The 24,334-nt window shown below is 38.5% G+C and overlaps 2 protein-coding genes across 2 annotated transcripts; one reads left to right on the top strand and one right to left on the bottom strand.

Annotated features, from left to right (window-relative positions):
* Positions 1–533: 533 nt before the first annotated feature.
* On the bottom strand, positions 534–16,276 carry LOC131768412 (inversin). Its single transcript, XM_059084147.2, has 19 exons — positions 15,997–16,276; positions 14,925–14,985; positions 14,236–14,310; positions 13,937–13,986; positions 12,810–12,872; positions 12,124–12,177; positions 11,166–11,236; positions 10,447–10,486; positions 9,741–9,900; positions 8,841–8,902; positions 7,744–7,918; positions 7,289–7,486; positions 6,674–6,904; positions 6,107–6,239; positions 5,757–5,960; positions 5,296–5,347; positions 4,482–4,714; positions 2,295–3,358; positions 534–1,638 (listed from the first exon to the last, which is right to left on the bottom strand). The coding sequence occupies exons 1-19, from the start codon at positions 16,012–16,014 to the stop codon at positions 1,604–1,606; spliced, it is 2,979 nt and encodes a 992-aa protein (XP_058940130.1). The 5' UTR covers positions 16,015–16,276; the 3' UTR covers positions 534–1,603.
* Positions 16,277–16,296: 20 nt separating this feature from the next.
* Positions 16,297–24,328, top strand: LOC131768411 (pre-mRNA-splicing factor CWC25 homolog). Its single transcript, XM_059084146.2, has 10 exons — positions 16,297–16,438; positions 16,547–16,719; positions 17,558–17,681; positions 18,293–18,846; positions 19,529–19,597; positions 20,018–20,287; positions 20,726–20,782; positions 21,791–21,833; positions 22,050–22,114; positions 22,623–24,328. Exons 1-10 carry the CDS (start codon positions 16,421–16,423, stop codon positions 22,741–22,743), a joined length of 1,494 nt encoding a protein of 497 aa, XP_058940129.2. The 5' UTR covers positions 16,297–16,420; the 3' UTR covers positions 22,744–24,328.
* The last annotated feature ends 6 nt before the right edge of the window (positions 24,329–24,334 follow it).

Below are 24,334 nucleotides of genomic sequence, written 5' to 3'. Positions count from 1 at the left end.
CCTTGAAGGATTTGAACTCCAGGCAGTTTTAATTTCGTGGCCGAGTACTTATCAATTGAGCTAGAAAGGACTTGTCAATGAGCTTCACTCCCAGACTCACTTGTTGGGAAACCTGTAGACCTGACAACTACTCACCAGTCTCTCTCAATAAAGGGGTAAGTTTCTAAAGAAACTGTGGTGCTGCGTCGGTGGGAGAGTATAACAAGGTAATTTGGTTTTATCAACTGAGTGGAAAGTAAGTTGGCCAAAGCTGACGTTTCGAGCGTTAGCCCTTCGTCAGAACAGAAACGTCGGCTTAGAAACTCTTTACGGTGGCCTACTTACATTATCAACTAGGTTGATAAAACCAAATTAGCTTTCAGTCATTCTCAATTTTGGTCTGCAAGATGGCATTGATACATTGGAAATTAAAAACATAGGAAGAGGGAAAAGGGACGCGAGACCGCCATAACCGAGAAACGTCGCCATCCATATGCGAAGTGTCCACATCGTGAGACAAATGACTCTATTTCTCTTTTTAAGTGTCATTTACCATGTTGAATAATCACAACCTAGTTTACGTCATAGCCCGGCGTTGTTCTGGAGAAGTGTTTCAACCAGTTGTCTGGGAGCGTAGATTATTACAAGGTCCATGTGTGCTACATACATTGCATATGGCGCCCACAACATCAGTCTCCACTGATAAATAACAAGTGCGTGCAGGAAAGTAGGACAGAGAATACTGACACAGTACAGGGATTAAGTTTAAATAAAGACAACTAACGTCATCGTTTATGTCATAAAATTGTATACATCACTTTTTTAGAATGTGCATAATGGCAGATAATACTTTTAAGTGCTTACAATGAAAACAAACATGGATGAACTCGTTAATGTTTGTGACATTTGTGGAAATGCGGCGTTAGCTTTCACGTCATCGCCGCCATATTGGAGCAAGCCTTTCTAAATTTTTCTTGTATACAGTATTTATATAGTATTTATATCGTTTTTAATTCGTTTACCAACATAAAAAATGCAAGGATATTTTATGTTATGGTTGTCATTACATGCAACTTAATAATATGTAATATCTCAGTGATGTTCTTTAACGATGAGCTATGGAACGATTTATCCATCTCTTGGCACTGATTCACGTGCATCTTCCATTCCTCCATCCCTGGCCATCCTTCATTGTTTATCATTGCCTCTTTTTCGTTTTTCAACCTAACTAGACAGGTATTTTTTTATTTTATCCGAGCTGTGAGTAGTTTTGCACAGCGAAAAAAATTCTAAAATCACATGGTGTTGCTCACTTCTACCAGGCACTCACGAAGCTTCGGTAAGATTTACGTTAGAAACTAAAACGCGAAGAGATGCAGAAACTAACAGGGAGCCAGTGAAAAGTACGGGGGTTCCTATAACGTTTTCCATGAGCGGCTGCCGATTATGTAATAGGCAGCTGCCCCAGAGAGGGGACTTAGGGTGAAACCCAAACACGAGAGCCTGATCGCAAGCTCAACAGACGGCGGTAAGAGGTCTTGTGGGCGGCGGTAAACCAGCGGTAATCGGCTTTTACAAAACACCCCTCCATGAAATAATACCAAGATCAGGAAAGCAACATCTGCTACGTTTTCGGATCCTTTGATCCTGTTTTGTGTCCTGAAATAAAGAAAAAAATATTGAGTTCATAACATTCCTCGAGTTGGTGAAAGAGATACAAATAACGTTCCACAAAAGAATTCAACAAAGTTGGATTTATTTTTTACGTTTTTTCTCGGGTTCTCTGGTCAGTTTTCCTTCAGCATGAGGCAAACACTCCAAATTACACTTTCACCGAGGAAAAGTGGACGAAAAACCATCTCGCAGAAGTGTCACCTTTAAGTTCACATAATTATAAGCTTTGCTGGCCCACTGAAGCGCTACCTACAATTGCGAGCACTCCAAGTTACGAAGCTATGTTATCGCAAAGTAAAAAAATTGGAAACTTATTTTGGAGCTCATTCGCCAATTTGGCGATCTATACTCGGCGGTCATGCTCCGAGCTGTAATTTGTCTATTATCAAATGTTTATTGACTTGTATCAAATTGAGATGGGTATCTGCATAAAATAATATTTCAAAAAACTCGGCCGTTCTTAAAGTTTTAGTATTTCTCTCTTTGTTGTCCAAGAATCAAGCCTTAAGATGTGATCCTCAGGAAACGCTGGAGTTGCAAGTAGATTTCTTTGCCACCAATTCCAGATTTTAGGTCACCACATGGCGCCTTTGAAAGAAGTTGAACTTGGAGCCCTTAAGAATGACTAAGATTCAACTTACCACTGATTCTGGATAAAAACCCAATATTATGAGTCCAGCCATTAACAGTTCTCTTCATGCTCCCAGGCCTCACTCTGGTGCTAGATGTAACTATGGCAGCACGACTGTTGCCTTGCCTCGACCCCAAGGGATGATACAAGTCCATCGCCATGTTATATGACATGGCGGCTGGAGAGGTAGAATCATGTTTTGTGGACCCAGGCTTTCGTTTGAAAGCGTTGCGAGAATTAAAGCCGTTCATGGACGGAACTTTTCGAAGAGGGCGCCCGTATATGTGTATTCCATTTTGTTTCTGTTTACACGAAGCGGAACTCAAAAAGGGCGGTTTTTTCGATTTCTGCTGTTTAGTTCCAGTGGAGATTTTCTCAAACTCGAGTCTATAATGTTTCCTCCACGCCAGTTGAATTGTAAGCGCGGCGACTTCCTTGTTGAGTTCTTCCTGTTCATTTTTTACCTCCGATAATATCACATCGCGTTCGAAACGTTCACGCCTCATCGAGATCCATTTTCTAAACCAACGTTGAATCAATACCGCTGCGTTCACTTTCGAGCGTATTAAATGAAGCCGTTCGCGCTCCCTCCGCGCAAGCTCTGCTTTTGAAATACCGCTGTGTAACTTTTTTGCTGGCGCCAAACGAGGCGGATCATTTTTCGTGACATTAACTCTACGCACAGTATTTTCACCCTCATTTGCGAACGAAAATCCTTCGTCTAATTCGAAGTCTTCTTCCAACAATAACGACGAAACCACTCTCACCATCTCGGCATCATTCTTAAAATGAAATCTGTCTTCGGATTTCCGTCCTGATGATGGACTTTCCGAGGAAGACCAACTTTCATCCACTTTTGCTTCTTGCAGTACATTAGTGACATGTCTTTCTGTATAATCTCGTGGACAAGTATTGTCTGGTAATAGTTTATCTTTACTGGTACTTTCATTTTGTGAATGTCTTCTTTCTTCAGTAAACGGCGGCAGTGCTTCTTCCATATTTTCCTCAGGAAAGTCTTCAGTGAAAACTTGTAAATGTCGTTCATTGTCAAAGGCGTCAGTTTTCGTGAAATCTCTGACAGCACAGAAAAAAAATTCGGATCAATGTTAATAACAAAGCAACTACGCACCTACCTCTCCCCTAACCCAACATTAACCCTTACCTTGTTATCAGTTGACTGTTGTTGAGTTAGGGGAGGGGTAGGTGCGCCATAAAAAAAAATTCCACTGCTCGATACAAAAGGAAAAAAAACTAATAGCTTTAAGCATCTAACACTTAGATCCAGTGGGACGATTTCGCAGATTTGATGCGACTTCGCCAAGTTTTCATCAGCAAAAGTACAGCAAAAGTACAGCAAAAGTACAGAAAAAGTAGCTGAGATCTAACTTTCTTTCTTCTAAGAAAGTTAGAAATTATGTTAGCTGCATGCAAAAAGAAACCAGGGCCCCCTTGTTCATAATAGGCGATCCTTGTTTTGGGTTTTTGTCTTGTTCTAAGGCAAACCTGGACGTATGGGAAACACAGCGGCCGATCGGTTAGTGAGTCGAGGGGCCTGGGTTCAACACCAAGCTCCGTTCAAAGTATTGTGTTTTTGAGAAACAGACTTTACTCACATAGTGCCTCTCTTCACCCGAGAGTATAAATAAACGGCAAACTGTAAGGGAAGTCTCATGAAATGCTGGTGGTGGACTAAAATTCCATCCGGGGAGGAGTAGTAATATTCCTAGTCGCTTCACGCTACAGAAACCAGGGATAAACCCTGGCTGAATGGGCCACTTGGCGAAAGTGAAGTCTTGACTTTCACTTTTTTTAACCCTTTAACTTCCAAGATCTCATTAGTAATTCTCCTTACTATCTGCCAAATAATTCTTATTACGCTAGTTTGGAGAACTTGGTATCGGATCAATTAGTAACCCCATAATTGATATTTTTCTTTATTCTCATCACTTGTCTGCTTGATATTGTATAGATATAGTAAGGAGAAATTATGTCTTAATCACTCACGGGAGTTAAAGGGTTGAAGCGACTGGTTGCATTATTACTCACTCTGAATGGGACGATAGTCCATTAATACTATAGCGTAAATCCTCGTCATTTAAGAGGTCTACACATGAACAGCTTCAGATTATCGTTTCTCTGATAACATCAGCTTCTTCTGTTTGTTTTGATAAGCCTCTTCCATCTACATTTAAAATACCTTGGAGATGCACTACCAGGGGATACGCTGTAAGGAGACTGGTTTCCAAATATGTCCCCAGTCCTTGCAGCACTTGCTCGTTTCTGCCCTTTCAACTGCTCGTGTCTCAAAAACAAATTTTTCTTGTCTTGAAATGCCTTGCGGACAGTGTAACCACGCCAACACTTCTGAACTGTCGTAGCAGCAATGTCCTGGATTCCGTTAATAGTCAAAGCTCCTTGTTCGATCATATACTGTTCAAACGACAAAAAAAGAGAAAAATTTTGCGTTCAGCATCAACTTTCTAAAGGATCAATCCCATATAAATGACGATTCACATAGAGACTTTTGAGCAGCGGAACTTCCAAAATCACTTTTTCCATTTGTCCTGATCAGAACTCTGTGCCGATTAGAAGGTTAATAAATATTTAAGCACAAACCAGGGTTTATTGCAAGGCGAAGCTTTGCGGGATTCCGCGATTTGAAAAGGAAATGCTGCATAAAACTTACGTCTAGGCGTCAAAAGGGACCCAAGAAACTGTACCCAAGGATAAGTACTTTTTTAAAGTACTGTTCATTTTTTTAAAGTTAAGCGCTGAAAATAATGACTGACCACAAGCTCTCACCAAGCCTCTCGCTGTTTCATTTGCTCTTCTCTTCTTGTTATCTCACTAATGTGACTCTACAAATACGTTTAAGCATCCTCTCAGGTAGCACCCTCTGAGGTACCCCATTGTTGAGCCACTTTTCTTGAAAGGCCAGTTGACATTTTGACATTATAATGGGGAGCCTACAAGGCCTTCTTTGGCCATTTTCTAGAACAAACCCTACAAACCTGTGCTACATCCTGGTGGTCACCAATAATGGCATAGTCGAGGGGAGTCAACCTGGAAGAAAATACGAAAAGGTTGGTAGCTGTTCATTGGACTATCATCTTCCCCAGCAACATTCGGAGTAATAAACAGTAAGGCCTTTGGAAGGGATACTGCATGGGCAGCCTTCTTTTACACCTCATAGAAACAGACCGTGGTTTAACATTGAGGGTTGTTGAAAGACTTGAAGAAAGCTGACTATGTTGACCACACTTTTCCGTGTGAGAAACATAAGGAAGAGGGGGTCATTGCGGTTTTTCCTTAAATGTGCACGGTCTTCGAACGCAAAACTATTTCTATTTTTGACGCTTTGAGCCTGGAAAGAAACTGAATTTACCACAATGTTACAATCCTTATTTAGTGAACCCCCAGCCTACCCCCCTCCCCCACAATATTTTCCAGTTGGCCCGTAACTATAACCTACCTGTCAGCGTTCGACTCTTTGAAGTTAGGGAAGGCCTTGTATCTTAGCAACAGCTTGACAGCATCCAAATGCCCGGATGCACAGCTCCAGTGCAGCGCAGTAATTCCGTCGTTGTCTTGGTGATCAACTTCGGCACCATGCTCCATTAACACTGTCATAAACTTCACGAATCCTCCATGAGCGGCGCACTGCAGCGGAGTACGACTACAAAACACACAAACAAACCGTTACGCAAGAGCTCTTTAGAGATTTCCAGGTCTCAAACCCAGACCTCTAGTCTATCGCAACTCCCATGTCATAACGGATGAGAAGGTTTAGGAGACTGGTGTGTAGGAGACATTTCAACTTACCCCAAGTGATCTTTAGTGTCCGAGGGCACACTCTGCTCTATTAGAGCGTTACATATGGGTGCATGACCCCCGAGAGCCGCCCAGTGAAGCAGTGTACGACCATCTTGATCTTCCAAGTTGACAGTGGCACCATCTACAATGAAGGGGTTACAGACATTATTGAATGGAGTCATGATATAACAGGTAGTATCTACTTGAAAATCGGGTGAGCTATTAAAATGATCTTTAAGTTAAGGTAAGATCGGACAGGGAAATCTGTAAGCGCCTTTTTGGGAATGAGAATTGGAAATAAGCTAACTCAACTTATCAGCGATTTTTGTCCGCTTGCAATTAAATACGTTGACAAGGCAAAAGCAACAGGTTTGATGAAGAGGTTCATATTTCTGAAAAAGCTCGGGCGGTCTAGAATTGAGAGAATGGAGCAATTAAAGGGCCAGAATAAATGAGAACTTAAAGAGTTTCAGGAATCAAGGGAAATACTGCAAGACAATCTTTGATTTCCTTCAAGGAAAGAGCACAATGATTAATAAAAGCGCAAGAAATTTTTACGATCAAAGCTGAACTTACGCAGAATCAAATTGTTGACAACTTCAGTGTGTCCCATCTCGCATGCGCGAAATATGGGTGTGTGCTGAAGCATGTCCAGTGCATCAACGCAGGCTCCAAATTGGATCAGCAGCTTGACACAGTTCACGTGACCAGAGTAGGCAGCCGAATGCAGCGCTGTTCCTCCCAATTTGTCTTTGGCGTGCACGTCTAAGTTGTGTTCTAACATTGTCTTTAACGCACTCTCACTTCCTGGTGAAATTGAATAATGAAGCACTATTGGCGTGAAGTGAACAGCCTTGACTAGAATAATAGTTATCGAAGGTGACTGGTTATGGAAGCCGGAAATTTCAAATCGAGTGTCAACAGTAATGTAGCATCGCATTATTTGTCTCACTACGCTTTGATTGGTCAAGAAAACCAGCATCCTACTCTAAAAACCAATCAGATGCAACAATAAAAACTATCACGACTTGGTTACCCGCGTTTTCCCGCGCTTAGCACCAGTTACAGGCGTTTGATCTGAACTCTCATTGGTTCCTTGTGATGCTAACCTCCGTCCTGATTGGCTTCCGGGAAAGTTTGGTTTTAGTTTTATGACACTTCCTCGAATTACGCTTTAAATGAGAAACTAACCTTTCCCTGCGGCCCACATGAGAGCAGTTCTTCCTTCATTATCAGGAATATCGTTGACTTTGTCGAAAGACAGGAACACTTTGACCGTTTCACAATAATTGCTCTGAGCCACGTAATGAAGAGCAGTAGCCCCATTGCTGTCTGCAGCAGTGAAATCCGCATTTCTCTCCAGTAGCATTTTCACTAACTGAGAGTTGCCTGGAAATTGAATTTCCAAGTAGAGAATTAAATTTCAGAACTTGAAATTTATATATTTTCGATAACTCTCGAGTTTTACTTTACCCTACTTTTGTTTCCGTTTACAGATCTCTTAGACGTTTCTACGTGACAGCGGTTTTCTCTTATGTCTTCTTTTAGAATTTAAGGCGGGAAATTGGCGCGCGGCCGGCTAAAAATTGGTCCCCTTGCGCATGCCCTACGTTTGACTGCTGTGTTCGCTCTATCCTTCAACTGACCTAACACCGCTGCCCAGTGTAGAGGTGACCGGCTCATGTTGTCTTGGGCCGACACTTTACACTTGTCAAGAGCCAGCAACACCTTAACAGCCGCCTCATTCTGCTCTGCCACAGCAAGATGCAGAGCAGTCCTTCCTTCATTGTCCTGATGGTTGATGATATCCGAGTTTGCTTCCTAGGAAACGAAGAATCAATAACATTTCATTCATGAAGTAGCTGATATGATAAATAGGGTAGCTCTAATGTCAAAGCCTGTTGATGAATTTTTTAATAAATGACCATTCAAGTGAAAGCTCCTAAGCAGCTCGTTCGTCTGTTGAGTATCGAAATTGATCCTGGTTGCTTGGTTTTTCTTTCCTTCGCTCTATGATTGGTCCTAAAACCTTCACCACCATCTTAACTAATCAGATACAAAAGGAAAACCAATTCCATATTGGATACTCGCATTTTCCCACGCTTCGAGCAGGTTACCTGTTTTTATTTTGAGTTCTCATCGGCTAACGATGATGTTCTCTTTGCTCTGATTGGTGATTGAGATTATTTTGGTTTTTGTTTTTTGACATTCAGTTGAGAAATTTGTCTGTTCTACTGCCCAAGGAGGTCCTGACTTTTAATTATTTTGATAACATTCCAGAGTGTGGTCATTCAAATTACCAGAAGTACAAGAACAAGATTGTGGATGAAAGTTTCCGTGCCCAACCATCCAGGTGGGGGAGAGGGGGGGGGGGGGCATTTGTTTGTCATCTATAGTACCTTAATTGCACCCTTTTCACTTCAACCCTTTAACCCCTGCAAGTGACGGGCATCTAATTTCTCCTTACCATATCACCCCTGAATCAAATATTAAGGTCAAGAGAATAAAGTAAAAGATAACCACCTAAGAAGCTCTTAGTTAAACAAATTCTCCTTGTCTGCACCTTTGTAAATGTATAGAGAACAGTACAGAGAATATGCATACTGATATTTGGGTGTAAAGGGTTAACCTTCTCCTGTGATAGGTAGCTCTCCAGATGAAGCCTTCCCATTAGTCCACCTTTATATTTCTTTACTTTACATGTCTAATCATATATGAATTCAAGTTATGCAAGATTTCTTACCAAAATGAGTTTCACAACAGCAGGATCTGGATTTGTTATTGCCCAGTGAAGAGGTGTCCTCTCTGAAAAGTAAATTAATAAACATCATTAATCTTTGTAAATTAGTTTCTCTTTAAAGGTTCCAGTCCATTTAATGATGGTAACAGGACTGAGTGGAGTCCAATTTGGTCTGTAATCATATGAGTGATTGACAAAATTGGACCACCGCAAGGCGGGAGTCCAATTTGTCAACCACTCGTATAATTACAGACAGATTTGGATGACACGACATCCTATTGCAAATTAATCATAACCAATTACAATTTCTGTGAAAAAATACATCTAGAGCAAATATCTCCTATGGAAACAATGTATAAAGCTAAAAATTCCTTCATTTTGGATGCCCAGTTTTTCTTGCGATAAGTGGTTATTACTAGGGTTATTGGGATCAATTCTGTGATTGGTGGATTTAGCTGAGTGGACTGAGTACAATTGGCTGCTTCAACTATCCCATTACACATTACAGGTGTCCGGTTCCAGCCAACTGTCTGATTACACTGTCAGATTACAACTGTACAAAATGATTAGTGAAAAATAAAGCAGTTAGTGCACCAATCACATTTGAGGAAATTGTAATGGTTATTATTAAATAGTTATTATTAAATAGTTACTCATTCCTTCCATTTTCTAATGAGAAACTTCTAGACCCTGCAAAAAAATTGTCATTTTTTTGCATTTTTTAGGCAAGCAGAGGCATGAGCAAAGAGTAATTAAATTCATGTGCTCTTCATGCATTCACCTCACACTTGCCTCCACTCGCCAGAAAAATGAAAAAAAATGACCCCTCTTCTGTAGTAAATTGTTAATGAACCCAATTCTCTGTAAATTAAACGTCCTGATCCAGTGTTTGTTGGAACATACTTTCCAAGTCAGTAACCGTCACAGAGCATCCTGCCTTTAGCAATAGCTTGACATGCTCAGCATTTCCATAAGACACACTCCAGTGAAGAGATGTCATCTCATCATTATCTGGTTCATCTGCTTCGCCCTTAGGGACTCGCTTCAGTAAGATGCTTAAGCACTGAAAGTATTTAGAAAGAAAGAGTTAAAATAAAAAATCAGATAAACTAGTTAGGGAATTCTTCTGGTCACAGTTCTTTTTGCTGCGAACACATTTCAGATTGATTAAATGTGTACAACGGGGGAGGGCAAGAAGACCATTAATGTACATAAGCACCCTCAAAAATAATACTAACATTTATTTCGGGAGATAAACATGCATCAAATTTTACTTGAAAGATTATTTTTTGTTTTATTTAAGTGGTTCCACTCTAAGTGACCATTAAACTTTAACTCCCATGAGTGACCAAGACAGAATTTCTCCTTACAATATCAATACAATATCAACCAGATAAGTGATGAGAATAAAGAAAAATAACACTTTGGGGATAATTAGTTGATCCAATAGTAAATTCTCTGAACTAACATTATAAGAATTGTATGGATGACAGTAAGGAGAATAACAAATTTGATCTGGAAGTTAGACGGTTAACAAAAGTTCGACTGTAAAACAAAAAAAAAAAATCAACAGCAACAAAGATGGCGACAACAAGGATAGTTGACAAACCTTGGGTGATTGATGGCTTGTGGCAAAATGGAGTGGAGTTCTAAAAAGTGGCAGACAGATTTTTATTTTGTGGTTTTAAATGAATTTTTAAGAAGAAGGTGAGCAAACATGAAAAATGGTCATTTACATCAAACACTAAACCAACTCTATTCATTTTAACACCCACATGTCACTTACAGGACAAGGTGCCATGGCCTAACACAAAGTTTTACTTCCCATCAAGGTGACTGGGAATAAAAGAAATTGCAAGAATCAGGCTAACATTACTTAAGAGTTGTAGAAAACATTGAAATTCAAGAGTAAAAAAAATTTCCCTGCTCTTCTCAAAAATCTACAAGTCTTTTGGTTTCCCATAAACTTCAATAAATTTCCTTGATAGAAGTAAATTTTAATATTTTTTCTGTAAATTTGACCTCCGTAAACAAACGTATGTTTTCCATACAAGATTAAAGTGATTTTGCTAAACCTTTTTCAATGTTGGATAACATGTAGGAACATCCACTTAACAACTTTTAGCCATAAACTAAAATCTTTAAGGATCTCCAGGTTTCAGAAATTTTTAGAGATTGGCAAAGCTGGAATTATTCATTATACATAGTATTTCCTAGAGTGACCTATATTAGCTAGGCTACCTAACCATGTTCGCAAAAATATAAAAAGGAAATAAAAAAGAAATGTGATCAGAATTATTCAAAGATTGTTCTGAAGATGCTACACACCTTCCTTTGTTGTCTTTTACTTTCCAATTTGCTCCTTTAGACAGCAGTAGTTTTACACACTTCACATTTCCCTAGGTGTAAAAATAACAGGCTAATTATCAACTCATCATTCTCTGAAAAATTACTGACAGAGGAGAACATAAACCATATATGCTGTTGCTTAACCCTTTAACTCCCATAAGTGACCAAGACAGAATTTCTCCTTACAATATCAATACAATATCAAGCAGGCAGGTGATGAGAATAGAGAAGAATATCAATCATGGGATTATTAGTTGATCCAATGCCAAATTCTCTGAACTAACATCATAAGAATTGTATGGCAGATAGTAAGGAGAATTACTAATCAGATCTTGGGAGTGAAAGGGTTAAAGAGAGATGTAGGGTACTTTTGCCTTATCATGAGAGTGGGAGGTAGAAAAAGAATTCCTGAATTCCTCTACAGAATCAAATCTTGGCCCTTAATCACCTTAACCCTTCAATTCTCATAAGTGATCAGGAAAGAATTTCTCCTTACAGTATCAACACAATATCAACCACATAAGTGATAAGAATAAAGAAAAATATCAATTTTGGGATAATTTGTTGATCCAATACTAAATTCTCTGAACTAACATTACAAGAATTGTATAGTGATAGTAAGGAGAATTACAAATTTGATCTAGGAGTTAAAGGGTTAAAAAGATAGAAGAAACTTACCTATCTTGTAACAGAAGAGAGGAAGCTTGTGTGTGACAAAGAAAGACTAAAGGAACATACTTAACTGTCCCTACTTGAAGCACTATTGTATCCCATTTTCAAGCTAACAGTTAACCAACCCTAAATTACCTACTCTGCCTTTTCAGCATCTCCCAGTTACTAAAGGAGGCCTCAATTTTAAAACCAATTTGTGAGATTCTTTCTGGTAACCTATTCACCCTACACAAATGATTACATTCAGATTTCTACCACATTGTACCTGGTATGCAGCCCAGTGAAGTGGTGTTCTACCATCCATATCACAAGAACCAACCTATGATGTAGACAAAATCCACACAAAAAAAAAAGTTGTATTATAAATATCATATCAACTAATAATAAGCCTTAATGAGCACCAATCTCCTTAAAAAAAAAATTTCATAATCCTCAATGTTCTCCTTTTCAGGCAGTAACCGGTAACATTTACTGTCTGTAGTACCTCTTTTTACCATTTAAAATTGCTTGGAATTCTTGAAAATTCAACAGGTAAAAGGATTGCTTTACTGGTTTGAAAATTTAATTTACCTGTCATGCTTAAAATAAGGGAGAACACTGAATCCTTCCTTTCCCCTTCCCCTGGACCACAAATAGTAAAACCGCAAAATGTAATGGTAAAGGAGTGTATCTTACCTATAATCAGAGCCCTTTAGTCAAACTATTGGATTTTGAAATGTTCACTTCCTGCCATTTTTTTCTGTTGCTGTAAGTTGTAATGTGTGATTCTTGTGGTCCCAAAAACATCTCTACCCACTTGAAAATGTTATTTGAAAAGAAAATTCCAACCACACACCTTCCCTACCCCTGGGAAGAGCTCAAAACCAAAAACATCCAGGGAGGGGTATAAGATGATTTCTTAAAAAATATGCTTTGTAAGAATGAAACTGAATCAAGGCCTACTAATCTCACATTGCCTCCAGCTTTCAACAACAGCTCTGCACAGTCAAGTCTGTCTCCCAAAACACTGTAGACCTGTGGAGATAAAGTCACAAAGTTTAAACTTCTCACTCCCAAGATCTGATTGTTAATTCTCCCCTCTAGCTGCTACACATTTTCTTGTAAATAAGTTACGAGAATTTGGTGTCAGATTGAGATATCAACTTCAACCTGATAAGTATGAATATTCTCATGACCTGTTGCATGGATAATGTTTAGATATTGTAGGGAGAAGTTACTTGTTAATCACTTCTGGGAGTGATTTCTCAAGTATTGTGATAGATTCATTTCATGATGAAAGAGGGGGATGTTCCTAGATGTAGAAGAAAAGCTCACAGCTGTCAATATTTGAGCCATTGGCCAGAGCTGATCTGCTATCTTTGGCTGGCTTTTTCACCTCATCTTACTATATAATGAAATGAAATAAATCATATTTTGACCTGCAGGTGATATACAAAGTGAAGAAACAATATTCGTGGGTAAGCTGCAATTATCAATAACCCTTTGACCCCCAAGAGTGACAAGCATCTAATTTCTCCTAATGAATCAAGTGTTATAGTCATGAGAATAAAGGAAATGATCACAAGCTCAAGATGCTCTTGATTGTTAGACAAATTCTCCTTACAAGTACCATATAAAATTTATATAGAACAGAATGGAGAACTTGCATACTAATGTTAGGGTAAAAAGGTTTAAAGTAGCAGGAAAAAAGCCTGAAAAAAGGCTTAAACTGAATTCAAGCCAGTTCAACCCAGATACTTCTTCATTTTCCAGGCTTTTTTTCAAAAATCACAATTGCATGGGTTTGGATCTTAAACGTTTATCATGTACACGTCACAAGAGAGGTATTGCCATTAACCCATTAAACTCTAAGAGTGACCAGCATCTACTGTAGTTTCTTGTTATAATTAGAATACTGCCAATTAATTTATTAACATCATGAGAATAAAGGAAATGATCGCTAACCTAAGTAGCTTGAATTTTTAAAGGAATGCTCCTTGTCAGTACCAAAGGAAATGTATAGGAAAGATAATTTACAGAGAATATGGATACTGATGTTAGAGTGTACGGGCTTAATCTAATTATTCAAAGATTCTCACCAGAGGAGTGCGGCCAAACTGGTCTCCATTATTGATAAGACTTCTTTCCTCTAACAAAAAAGAAGACTTATTTCAATTTATTGAATGAACCTTTGATTAAAATTATTATTAACAAATCAATTGTTGCCATCATCCTCCACTTCACTTCAACCTTGTTAACCTTCTTGATGTGGCTTTTCATTGCACTGCCGTTTACCAACTGGTTGTACTCAGGTAGTAACCCATTGGAAGCCCTTCAATTTAAGAACACTGGGAGGTTTTATCAGGACATACATAGACAGAGAATTATTGTAAATCACCTTCTTGCAGTAGCCTTTGAAGAAGAGACTTGTTTCCATTCACAGCAGCAGCATGCAAAGGGGTTGGCAAAACACCTACAGAGCAATTATTTCCAAAAAAACTCAAAAGTCTGTATCTTATCTTTATTGTAACCTATTTTACTCAAGGTTCTTGTTATCAGATAGCCATAGCAATAGATCATGACCCAGTTTGGGAGCCAATTGTTTCACTCTTCATTTCATTTTAATTTGTCACAGCTACCTTAACTTCAGGTTGGGTAGATGTCTCCATCTCCATCAAATCCTATCAAGGACTTGATAACTACCAGACTGAATATACAAATTCATATAATTCCCCACCCCTTCCCCCACCAGAAAAAAAAACCTTATGTCAAATATGCCTTTTCTGTTTCCTTGACCTTGAGACAAAGTTTGGATCAAAGTATCTGAGCACCTACACACCTACTCCTCCCCTATCCCAACAACAGTCAACTGATAACAAGTTAAGGTTAAAGTTGGGTTAGGGGAGGGGTAAGTAGGTAGGTGCAAAGTTGCTTACATTCTGACATTGACTGGAAGTTGCAAACAATGAAATTATTAGAGTACTGCTGATAACACAATTGCAAAACAAAACAACTATATTTGTCAAATACTTATTTCTCCTAGGGCAATCGCTGAAACAAAGGCAAGTATAAAGTGCATTCATTTACCATCTTGTGATGAACCAGACTGAACATGACTTTCAGAGTTTAGTGCCAGATTTTCATCATCCTGAAAAAAAAATTTTAAAACATTTATCTGGTTGTGGGCTGTACATTCCTGTTGAAACAGAAACTCTTTTTTTGCTTCTTGCTTTGGCTATCAAAATAAATACCTTAAATATCTCAGCCACTTTCATCTTGATAAAAAAATGATTGGGTACTTTTGAAAAAAATTTTATCAACTGATGACAACAGGAGAAAAGGCAATAGAAAAATACAATGAATCCAATCAAATGAAAAAAAATTGAAATCTTGACCAATAATCATGGAAGGAAATTACATTTTTCAAGTCTAAATATTTGCAAAACACACTGTCAAGCAATATTTAAAATGATATTGCCTGCCAAAGGCCTGACAAACCGTTTAAAACACGACTTGCTTCTGACACACAAACTAAACATTTCCATTTGCAAAAAAAGAACATTAGATTGAAGAAAAAATAATATCTTAATGAAGAATGTTTCCTATTAATTAGAGATTAAGAAGAGAATTGAAAAGTCTCAAGTACAACTACATCCTTGTTACCCAAATGGCAATATCAAATTTGGCACAGCGAGGAAGACTTTCCTGTTATCATAAACATAATTTTTGTCCACTAAATATCGTCACGTCGACCGAATTATTGATTCATAGGCACTTTTTTGAAATACAGAGTATTCCAGGAGAACACATACGGAAGAGAGAATAGATAATTTATAATTACATCTATATAATTATATAGTAGTAGACCAAATTGCTATTATGGTGAAAAGGTTCGTCAAAACTTGTTTCCTATTCATCCAAGCACTAATTTCTTTGTATTATAAAAGAAAAACTGTCAAATCAATACATAGGTTGAAACACCTGTGTTTTATTTAAGGCTTTAAGGGTGATTCCACATCAAAAAGAACATGGAATCAAGGTTACTTGTACATCCTATCAGACTACGATCTGGACTCGATCGAATCTCTCCTAAAAAAAGCGATTTTGAGTATCTTTCACAAAAATAAAATGGTAAGGTACTATTTCATTCCATACTTACGCTTTCATTTGAAGTCATTGGTGCAGTCTCAGGAAAACGAACAGCATAGTTCTCTTCTTTGGGTACGAGTTATTCCGTGATCGATCATCAAAACACATGTTCAATACAGAATTCAAATTGTTGGGGTTCACCGCTAATTTACAGCAATCGCTTTGATTAGATTGCACACCATGGCAACATGAACGTCAAATTAAACATTACCGTACTATAAATCTCTAAAAAATTAATAAGTTCGGATTGATCAAGGAAACGCTGTCCTTCTAGAAAAAATCTTCGAAAGAAGTGTCAAAAAATGTTTACAGATCAAAACTTAGATTATTTTCTACCCATGGAGTCTGGGTATGAATTTTTCGACGCATGCGAAAATGAATACTTCCGCTTCCTGTAAACACGACGCGAAGAAAACGAACGTCAAATTTTCAACATGGGGGGAGGCGATTTGGTAAGTTTCAAGTTAAAATACCGAGCGATCGAGCTTCTATGAAGTATTTTTGAGAATATTTTAATGGAAATTATTTGTTATTTGACTCTTTTTTTCTGTTTTAAACAGAATTTGAAGAAGAGCTGGCATCCACAAACGTTACGAAATGTGGAGAAAGTGTGGAAAGCAGAGCAAAAGGCTGAAGCGGAGGCGAAAAAGATCGACCAGCTACGAAAAGAACTGGAGGAAGAGAGGGCTAGAGAAGGGATGCAGAGACATGCAGTGGAACAAGGAATAGCTAAGTGAGTGAAGGGATAGAAGATACAGATGTAACTGATTTCAGAGAAAAGGGCTAACTGCATGAAAACTCCTACTGCTACCAACTTGTTCTGATAATTCGATAAGTTTGCTGCGTTCTTCAATCCACGAAGATCTGATTTTAATTCTCTCCTCTAGCTGCTACAAATTTCCTTGTAAATTAGTTCCGATAAAAAGGTGTTAGATCAAGATAACTTCTACGTGATAAGTTTTGAGCACTCTCATTACTTGTTTGGCCACGGTTGATGTATGTATGGTTGTTATATTATTATAAGTTGCATTTTATTTACTTCTGCGAGTTCAAGGGTTAACTCCCAAAGCGATCAAATGTAACCTACCCTCACAATTTCAGTAGGTTATTCTTCAAGCAAGTGAGGAGAATAGACAGAATTGACAGTTTTGCTAGACTATCTTAAAATAACATGAAATTATCATAACCTATTTACAAGGAAGTGTATAGCAGCTACAAGGAAGATTTACCAATGATATCTTGGTGTAAATCTACTGTTGTGTGTCCACAAATGGTGCAATCTGATTGGCCGCACTACCTGCTCTCACTTCCTCAGTAGTAAGGAAAGTGAGTAACCTAACAGAATTTTAAAATAAAAGTAAAATGAAAACATGAGGCTGTCTTGTTAAATTCGGAAAAAGAGGAGATATATATTAAAACAATGAAATGTTTTTCTCTTGATTTTTATAGGTGATAGTTTCTTGGTGTGTCAATCCTATCAACCATCATGCTATATGAATCTCCAGATTGGGATCTAATTTGTTAATTATGCCTTGTGGTAAATTTTTTTTTATCTTGTAATTGCATCGCAGGAAAAAAGGAGAACGGCTTGATTGGATGTATGCTGCAGCTGCAGGCCAGGTGGATCGTGAATTGTATCTACTGGGAAAAGCTGTTGATAAGGCAGTAGACCCCATGGCACAGGATGATGAAGAGGTGTGTGAAAAACTTTAAGCTATGGTTTACAAAGCTCAGAGAATTGTACAAATTTTGATCAATTAGAAAGCATCTATCATATTTCTTTGGTCCTGCAGCAAAGCTGGAACAGTTTTGACTTTAAAAACTGTGAGAAATCCAAAATTCCGAAAGCCAAAATTATGTTCACTTGATGAATGCCTTTTTTCCACCTTGCAAAATTCACTTGTAGCTGGCTCTTAGCAACACCCCAATGTTTTGAATTATTTCTAAGGCTGTCAGTAGGAAATAAAATTGACGTATGATCTGATCTGAGTCAACAACTTATACAAGCATTGCATTTGTGTAGCAAGCATTGCATGTTACAAAACAACACAACCTTCCAGGAGGGCCAGGGTTTGTTCCCCCAGAAAAATTAAAAATTTTTATACTCTCTGAGTTATGTTTTCCAGTATTCTGAGACATATTTGAGTAACTTTTTTTGGTCAGACATTGATGTTAGAATCAGTTCAAAAATACTCATTTTTTGTCCTAGATCACAATTCACAAAATAGCAAGCACAAATGATCTGACTGCAGGCAGCTTTCTTCTGCTTACCAGCTTCTAAAGACAAACTTGTATTTCTGTTGCAGGAATCATCTGCCCCAGGTGCCTCTTTCATGAATGACACCGCTGCCAACACAGCAAATGACTTGGCAGCTAAGGTGCGAGACGATCCACTGTTTCTGATCAAGAAGAAAGAAGAGGAGAAAAGGAAAGAGCTGATCAATAATCCTGTGAAGATGAAGCAGTTAAAACAAATGCTTCAAGCTAATTTGGAAAAGTCAAAGAAGAAGAAGAAGAAGAAAGATAAGAAAAAGAAAGGTAAACGAGAAAGAGAGGAAAAGAGAAAGAAAAGGCATGCTGACACAAGCAGTGAGTCACAAGAAGACGAAAGGGAAGTGACACCAGAAAATGGGAAAAAAAGAAATGGTCGAGACAGAAAAAGGAGTTGTGATACAGATGACAATTCGAGAGAAATGTTGAATGGAAAGAAGAGGAGGAGAAATGAGAGACACAGAGATAACAGTGATGACTCAGAAGAAGATGTGGGAGACAGAAAAAAAGAAAATGAGAAAAAGAAATCAGTGGAAAATGGAAAGGATGCAATGAATGGTTTTCACCGGGATCAGCAATATTCACAAAGGTAAGTTACTGATTTATGAAAAGCAGTTACATATATTATCTGTTCTCCCATGGACCCTGTCATCTGTCTGTTGTATTAAGTGTAGGTATTTTTTACCAGAAATTACCTCTTGGTCTCTCCTGGGGGTGAAAGGGCTAATCTAATGGTAATTTTTCTAAGAAGGAGAATGTAATAAACCAAATTCATCTGGCTTCAGACTTTGCTAAACCCTTTACACCTGTTCTCTTGACATTTTCTTTATTACTGACAAAGAGAATTTGTTTTACGATCAGGAGCTTCTTATCTGGAGATCATTTCCTTTCTTCTCATGACCTTAATCTGTGAATCAGGGGTGATATTTTAGGGAGAAATTAGATGCTAGTCACTATTAGGGGTTAAAGGATTAGGAAAATTCACTCAGCAGTGGATGATGATTATGATGATGATGATAATAATAATAATAATAATAATAATAAAGAATTTATATAGCGCTTAAAACTACATTGATGTTTATAAACTAGAATTGATCCCTTCCTAAAAAGAAATGTTTTAAGTTGTTTCTTAAAAGTAGCCAGGCTGCTACAGGATCTGATTGGTAAGGGCAACGACTTCCATAAGAGCAAAGGCACGATCCTCATGAATGAGACTTTTTGCATCCAGATTAAGGCTAAAATATTTTTCCTCTTTGTATTTTCCTACAAAGGAGAAGAATCGATGATGAGGATGAAAGAAGGGCATACAGAAATGGAGACCATTTCTCCTACAGGCACAGGTAATGAAGGAATTAAAGTTGTTTTTAAACAATGGCACCAAGCTCAATTTTTTTCAAACACGCCATTTGGCGACCTCAAAACATTAAGTGGCGGCCAGGAAAAAAAAAATATTCCACAAAACTTTGTGGAATATTAATGACGTACTTAATCTTTGACCATACTGCTGTCTTTGGAGTAGGCAGGAGAATTGTTTTTTTTGTTAAAAGTTTATCTCAGTTTGAGTATAGACCATAAATCTTAGTTTTGACATGTCACAAAGTTCCAACTTGCTAAATGACCGGCGAACAGTGACCTCGAGTTTGCTGACTTACATTGTAAATTTGATCGCCAAAATTTTTTTTTCTCCATGGTGACCAAAACTTCCGCGGCAGAGACAAGTCTCTTGTGTAGTTAATGCGTTACACGGCTTATATCTTTAGATCTCCCATAAAGCGAAAGCCTCGAATGCGATCTCGATCAAAATCACCACAAGGCAGGAGAGGAGGTGGGAGGAGAGATGACAGAAGAGATGACAGAAGGCATAGACGAAGCCCGTCATCTTCGCCATCAAGGAGCAGAAGGAATAGAGTCCCATCACCGGTGGAGAGAAAAAGGCGCTCTCCCTCACCATCTCCTCCTAAGAATTCACGGAGATCTCCTTCACCGCGCGGAGCAAAACCATGGCAGAAAAGGGGATCAGCAGTTACAAAGTAAGCCATGATCAATTAATTAACTTTCATCTACAGATCAATCAGGATTATTCCATACAAAAAACGCACTTTTTGTTTCTATCCCAACATTTAGCTTCATAGCTCAGTTGGTTCATTTTTAAAGGCTAATCAGCGCGGCCCATTGATGTTTGCCGTTGTTTATCGTCGGCGTCTTCTGCATCAAGCACCAAGGAGTGTGTGTAGCCTATCGCTATTAACCCTTCCCCCCCCCCTCCCTCCCATTATTTTGTCCAGTTTCGCTGACATTTGGCTGGTAGTCGGTTATACTCCTAGGTGACTCTGAAATTAAAGTTTCTTGCTCAAGAACCCAGCACAATGACCTAGCGAGGGCTATTTCGTATTCTCTTTTAGTAGAGAATGAACGGATTAGAGACCTCGAATTTTAATTTCCTATATTTCTTTTTCTCATTCGAACAGACGTATGGACGATGATGAGAAACAGAAGCGGCTTGCCGCCATGATGGATAATGCTAAGTACGTTTTATTTAACCCTTTATTTAACTCCCAGAAGTGACCAAGGCAGAGTTTCTCCTTACAATATCAATACAGTATCAAGCATATAAGTGATGAGAATAAAAAAAGATATCAATCAAGGGATTATTAGTTGAACCGATACCAAATTCTCCGAACTAAAATCATAAGAATTGTACGGTCGACAGTGAGGAGAATTACTAATAAGATCTTAGGAATGAAAGGGCTAACGTGTTTACCCCAGTTTCCTTTCTCAGCCTTCCTATCCTTTAGTTACAACTTGTAGAATGCTTTTCTATCGAGTGTTGGAAAACCAAAACCAGATTTTCAATGAAAATTCCGAGGAAAAACAAACGAATGACCTAAAGTGCGGGAAAACGCGAGTTATCAAGTGTTGATTGGTTGTAGATGTGTATCTGATTGGCAGTTAGGTTGTCGCGAGGTTTCCAAATCAATCACAGAGAGTAGAGCGGTTTTTAATTGACTGTTCTGATACCAAACGAGAGCAATCACACGTACCAATCAGAAAGGTAAACATCGTCGTTAGCCAATGAGGAAATGAAGAAAATACAGGTAAACTGCTTAAAGCGCGGGAAAACGCGGGTGACCTAGTGATGATTTGTTTTAATTTTGCGTCCGAGTGTTTGAGATGATGGCTTGAGTTTTCTTGACCAATGTTAAAGCGAAGTATAGTATCTCGGATTACTTTCGACACCTGATTGAAAATTAATCGAATGAAATGGAACCAACGTCATCCTACGTATGCAAAGTGTAGCAACTGGTTGCTTTAGTTATATAGCAACCAGTTGTCGACAAGCAAAACAAGCAAAACAAGCAAAAAAAAATCTTAGAGTTAAAGAAGGCTTATCTTAAGGTTAGCCGGAGGTTAATTATGCGATTCCACAAATCGAGACAAAATCCCATTTCCTAGTAAGGTTTTGTTGCAACTAGTGTCTTGAACGCTTAACGTATTTTTTGTAAAACCAATTTTCTCTCATTGCACTCACCTAGGTGGCGGGACGAGCAGCGCGGGAAAAATATTAAGCGATACAAAGTAAGTAACGAACGTTTCCAAAAAACTGGCCAAGGTTACCGTGAACCACCGACGTTACATTTGTCCTGTGTCACAACCATAGTTATTGCAACAGCCAGTCACGATAAAGGAGAGTTACAGAACGAGCCGATGAGGGTTCGCAGACAGAAATACATGCCACCACGTCCTTGCTTTTCATAAGGATCTCATTTTATCTTGAAATGTATTTCTTTCCAGGAAGAAGACGCGAAATTGGAGGAAAAGGAAGCTTTTGATAAAGATAAAAGTGCCAGCTTTTTACAGTAAGTTGAACTGTTGCTAATGTTTTTCTTTCTTTTAGAGGACTTGTTTTGTCGACGTGAAAGCGACTTTTTAATGAATTGTCTATTATACTGGATTTTACCACTCAGGCCGAGTTCAGACATCGAACTTTTCATGGTTTAAATAGCCTTTTGACTTCAAAGAGTGACAGGCATCTAATTTCTCCCTACAATATCATCCCTGAATGACACTCTAAGGTCACACGACCAAGGGAAATGATCACCAACCAAAGAAGCTCTTGATTTTTAAACAACTTCTCCTTTTCAGCACTTTAAGAAATGTATAGAGAACAGTTAAATTTTGGTGTCTCCACTCGACCTCATGAAAAACTGCTATCGCTCGAAACTTGATACCACTCTTCCATGCACATCAACTTTGAGTTCTCATTGAAATAGATGTCGAAACCCACACAAAGATGGCGCTATTGTAGAATGACTTCTTGTTGATAAGGGATACAGCTTATTGTTTGATTTATTTTACCCTCAACAGAGAGATGAAAATTCAGTCGTTCTCTTCTAAGGAAACCTCCAGTGTTAGTGACCGCATTCGTCGAAATATCAATTCTGTTCAGAGGACATCAGCGGCACTGGAGTCTTTCCTTAGCAAATAACTCCGCGAATCTGACTCCGAAACTGAGCCCTACATTTCATGTACATTTACGACAAAGGTACTTTGGCTCTCGAAGATGTCAAGTATTGTCTCGCCGAATGGAATCACGGGAAATGTGGCAAAGAGCGAATTGAATTTTAGGCATGTTCACCGTCGCTGTGAAGACGTGTGCACATCCGCTGGATAGACTATGCAGTGAATTAAAGCTCTAAATGTCCGAGCTATTAGAAAAAGAATTGAGGATGAGCACAGGAATTAACTTGTGGAGGTGAATTACCCTCAAGTGTTTATCATTAACGTGCTGTCAAACTATAAACAGGGAACTCATGTACTCAAGTTTGGTTTTAAGGAGACCCAAAGAAATCCCAGGGGAGTTACCGGGCACATTCGTTTATCATCGTCAACTCTCGTCAGTCGTCGTAGACTGAAGTTACCTCTTATGAATTCTTTAAATTATTCCGACTTTTGTCACCTGCCCTCTGCCCTCTGCCCTCTGCCCTCTGCCCTCTGCCCTCTGCCCTCTGCCCTCTGCCCTCTGCCCTCTGCCCTCTGCCCTCTGCCCTCTGCCCTCTGCCCTCGGCCCTCGGCCCTCGGCCCTCGGCCCTCGTCAACGTTCGTCAAGTCTCGTTGGGAAAAAGAAGAACAAAGCCAAAAAAGGAAACTTGAAGATGCATGCACATAGAGAAGTTAACCATACACTTAAGACTGACAATCTTCATTATTGTAGATGGATCAAAGAGTTTTTAACAGACAGATGTAAACAGTGACAAACTTTCATTGTAAATATCTTAAATTTATTTTATAAATGTAAGTAATATAACGTTGTGTCCATTATAATATGATGACCAACTGTCTTAAAATTTGTTCTTTTTAGATGTTGCGTAAAATATAACGCTAACGTAATTTATTCTCGCGTTATTATTTTCGTCTGAGTGAGTCAAATGAAATTTCACATCTTTTTTATTTCACGAATTATTCTGACTGAGAAAATTTTGCGCTCTTTGCGACGGTAAGTAAAATGTTGTTTACTGTCCTTAAAATAAAATTTTTGGCGAGTTTTAATTTTTTGTATGATGAGGACATAAATATTTGATACATTTTTAACTGCGTTAACCCTTTAACTCCCATGAGTGACCAAGACAGAATTTCTCCTTACAATATCAATACAAAATCAAGGAGGCAAGTGATGAGAACCAAGAAAAGTATCAATTAGGGGATTTATAGTTGATCCAATACCAAATTCTCAGAAAAAAACGTCAGAAGAATTGTATAGCAGATAGTAAGGAGAATTTTTAATGAGATCTTGGGAGTTAAAGGGTGAAATTAAGTGGACTTTTAGCCTAAGGCCAAGGTTAGGTTTTGAGTGTTCTGTGATATACGTTTGAGGCCTTCTGATTGAAATATGTCAAAGTATTAAATATTTCTGTTTGTTGGGGACGATGCCTAGCTATCTACAAATTCTTTTCCTAAGTTGACTGTGATCTGTGTCAGTTAAAACCTGGTCGAAGCAACTGCCCGGATAAAAGGGAAAGAGGCTGTCTTAGGCGCACATAACCCTATACTTCTCTTGTAAGAGTGAAATTCTCTGTCTT

Source organism: Pocillopora verrucosa, chromosome 13 (genome assembly GCF_036669915.1).
Source record: "Pocillopora verrucosa isolate sample1 chromosome 13, ASM3666991v2, whole genome shotgun sequence".
Lineage (NCBI taxonomy): Eukaryota > Metazoa > Cnidaria > Anthozoa > Scleractinia > Pocilloporidae > Pocillopora > Pocillopora verrucosa.
The sequence above is the reverse complement of the archived record's forward strand: the minus strand, read 5'-3'. Positions and strand labels throughout refer to the sequence as shown.

What these genes read in the sequence shown, in the direction of transcription:
- LOC131768411 (XM_059084146.2), top strand. An exon ending in GCCATGATGGATAATGCTAA is followed by an intron (nt 20,783 to 21,790) that starts GTACGTTTTATT and finishes GCACTCACCTAG; the next exon opens with GTGGCGGGACGAGCAGCGCG. An exon ending in AAAATATTAAGCGATACAAA is followed by an intron (nt 21,834 to 22,049) that starts GTAAGTAACGAA and finishes ATTTCTTTCCAG; the next exon opens with GAAGAAGACGCGAAATTGGA.
- LOC131768412 (XM_059084147.2), bottom strand. An exon ending in TGTTGAAAGCTGGAGGCAAT is followed by an intron (nt 12,178 to 12,809) that starts GTGAGATTAGTA and finishes TCTACATCATAG; the next exon opens with GTTGGTTCTTGTGATATGGA. An exon ending in CCTGGTAGTGCATCTCCAAG is followed by an intron (nt 3,359 to 4,481) that starts GTATTTTAAATG and finishes CTGTGCTGTCAG; the next exon opens with AGATTTCACGAAAACTGACG.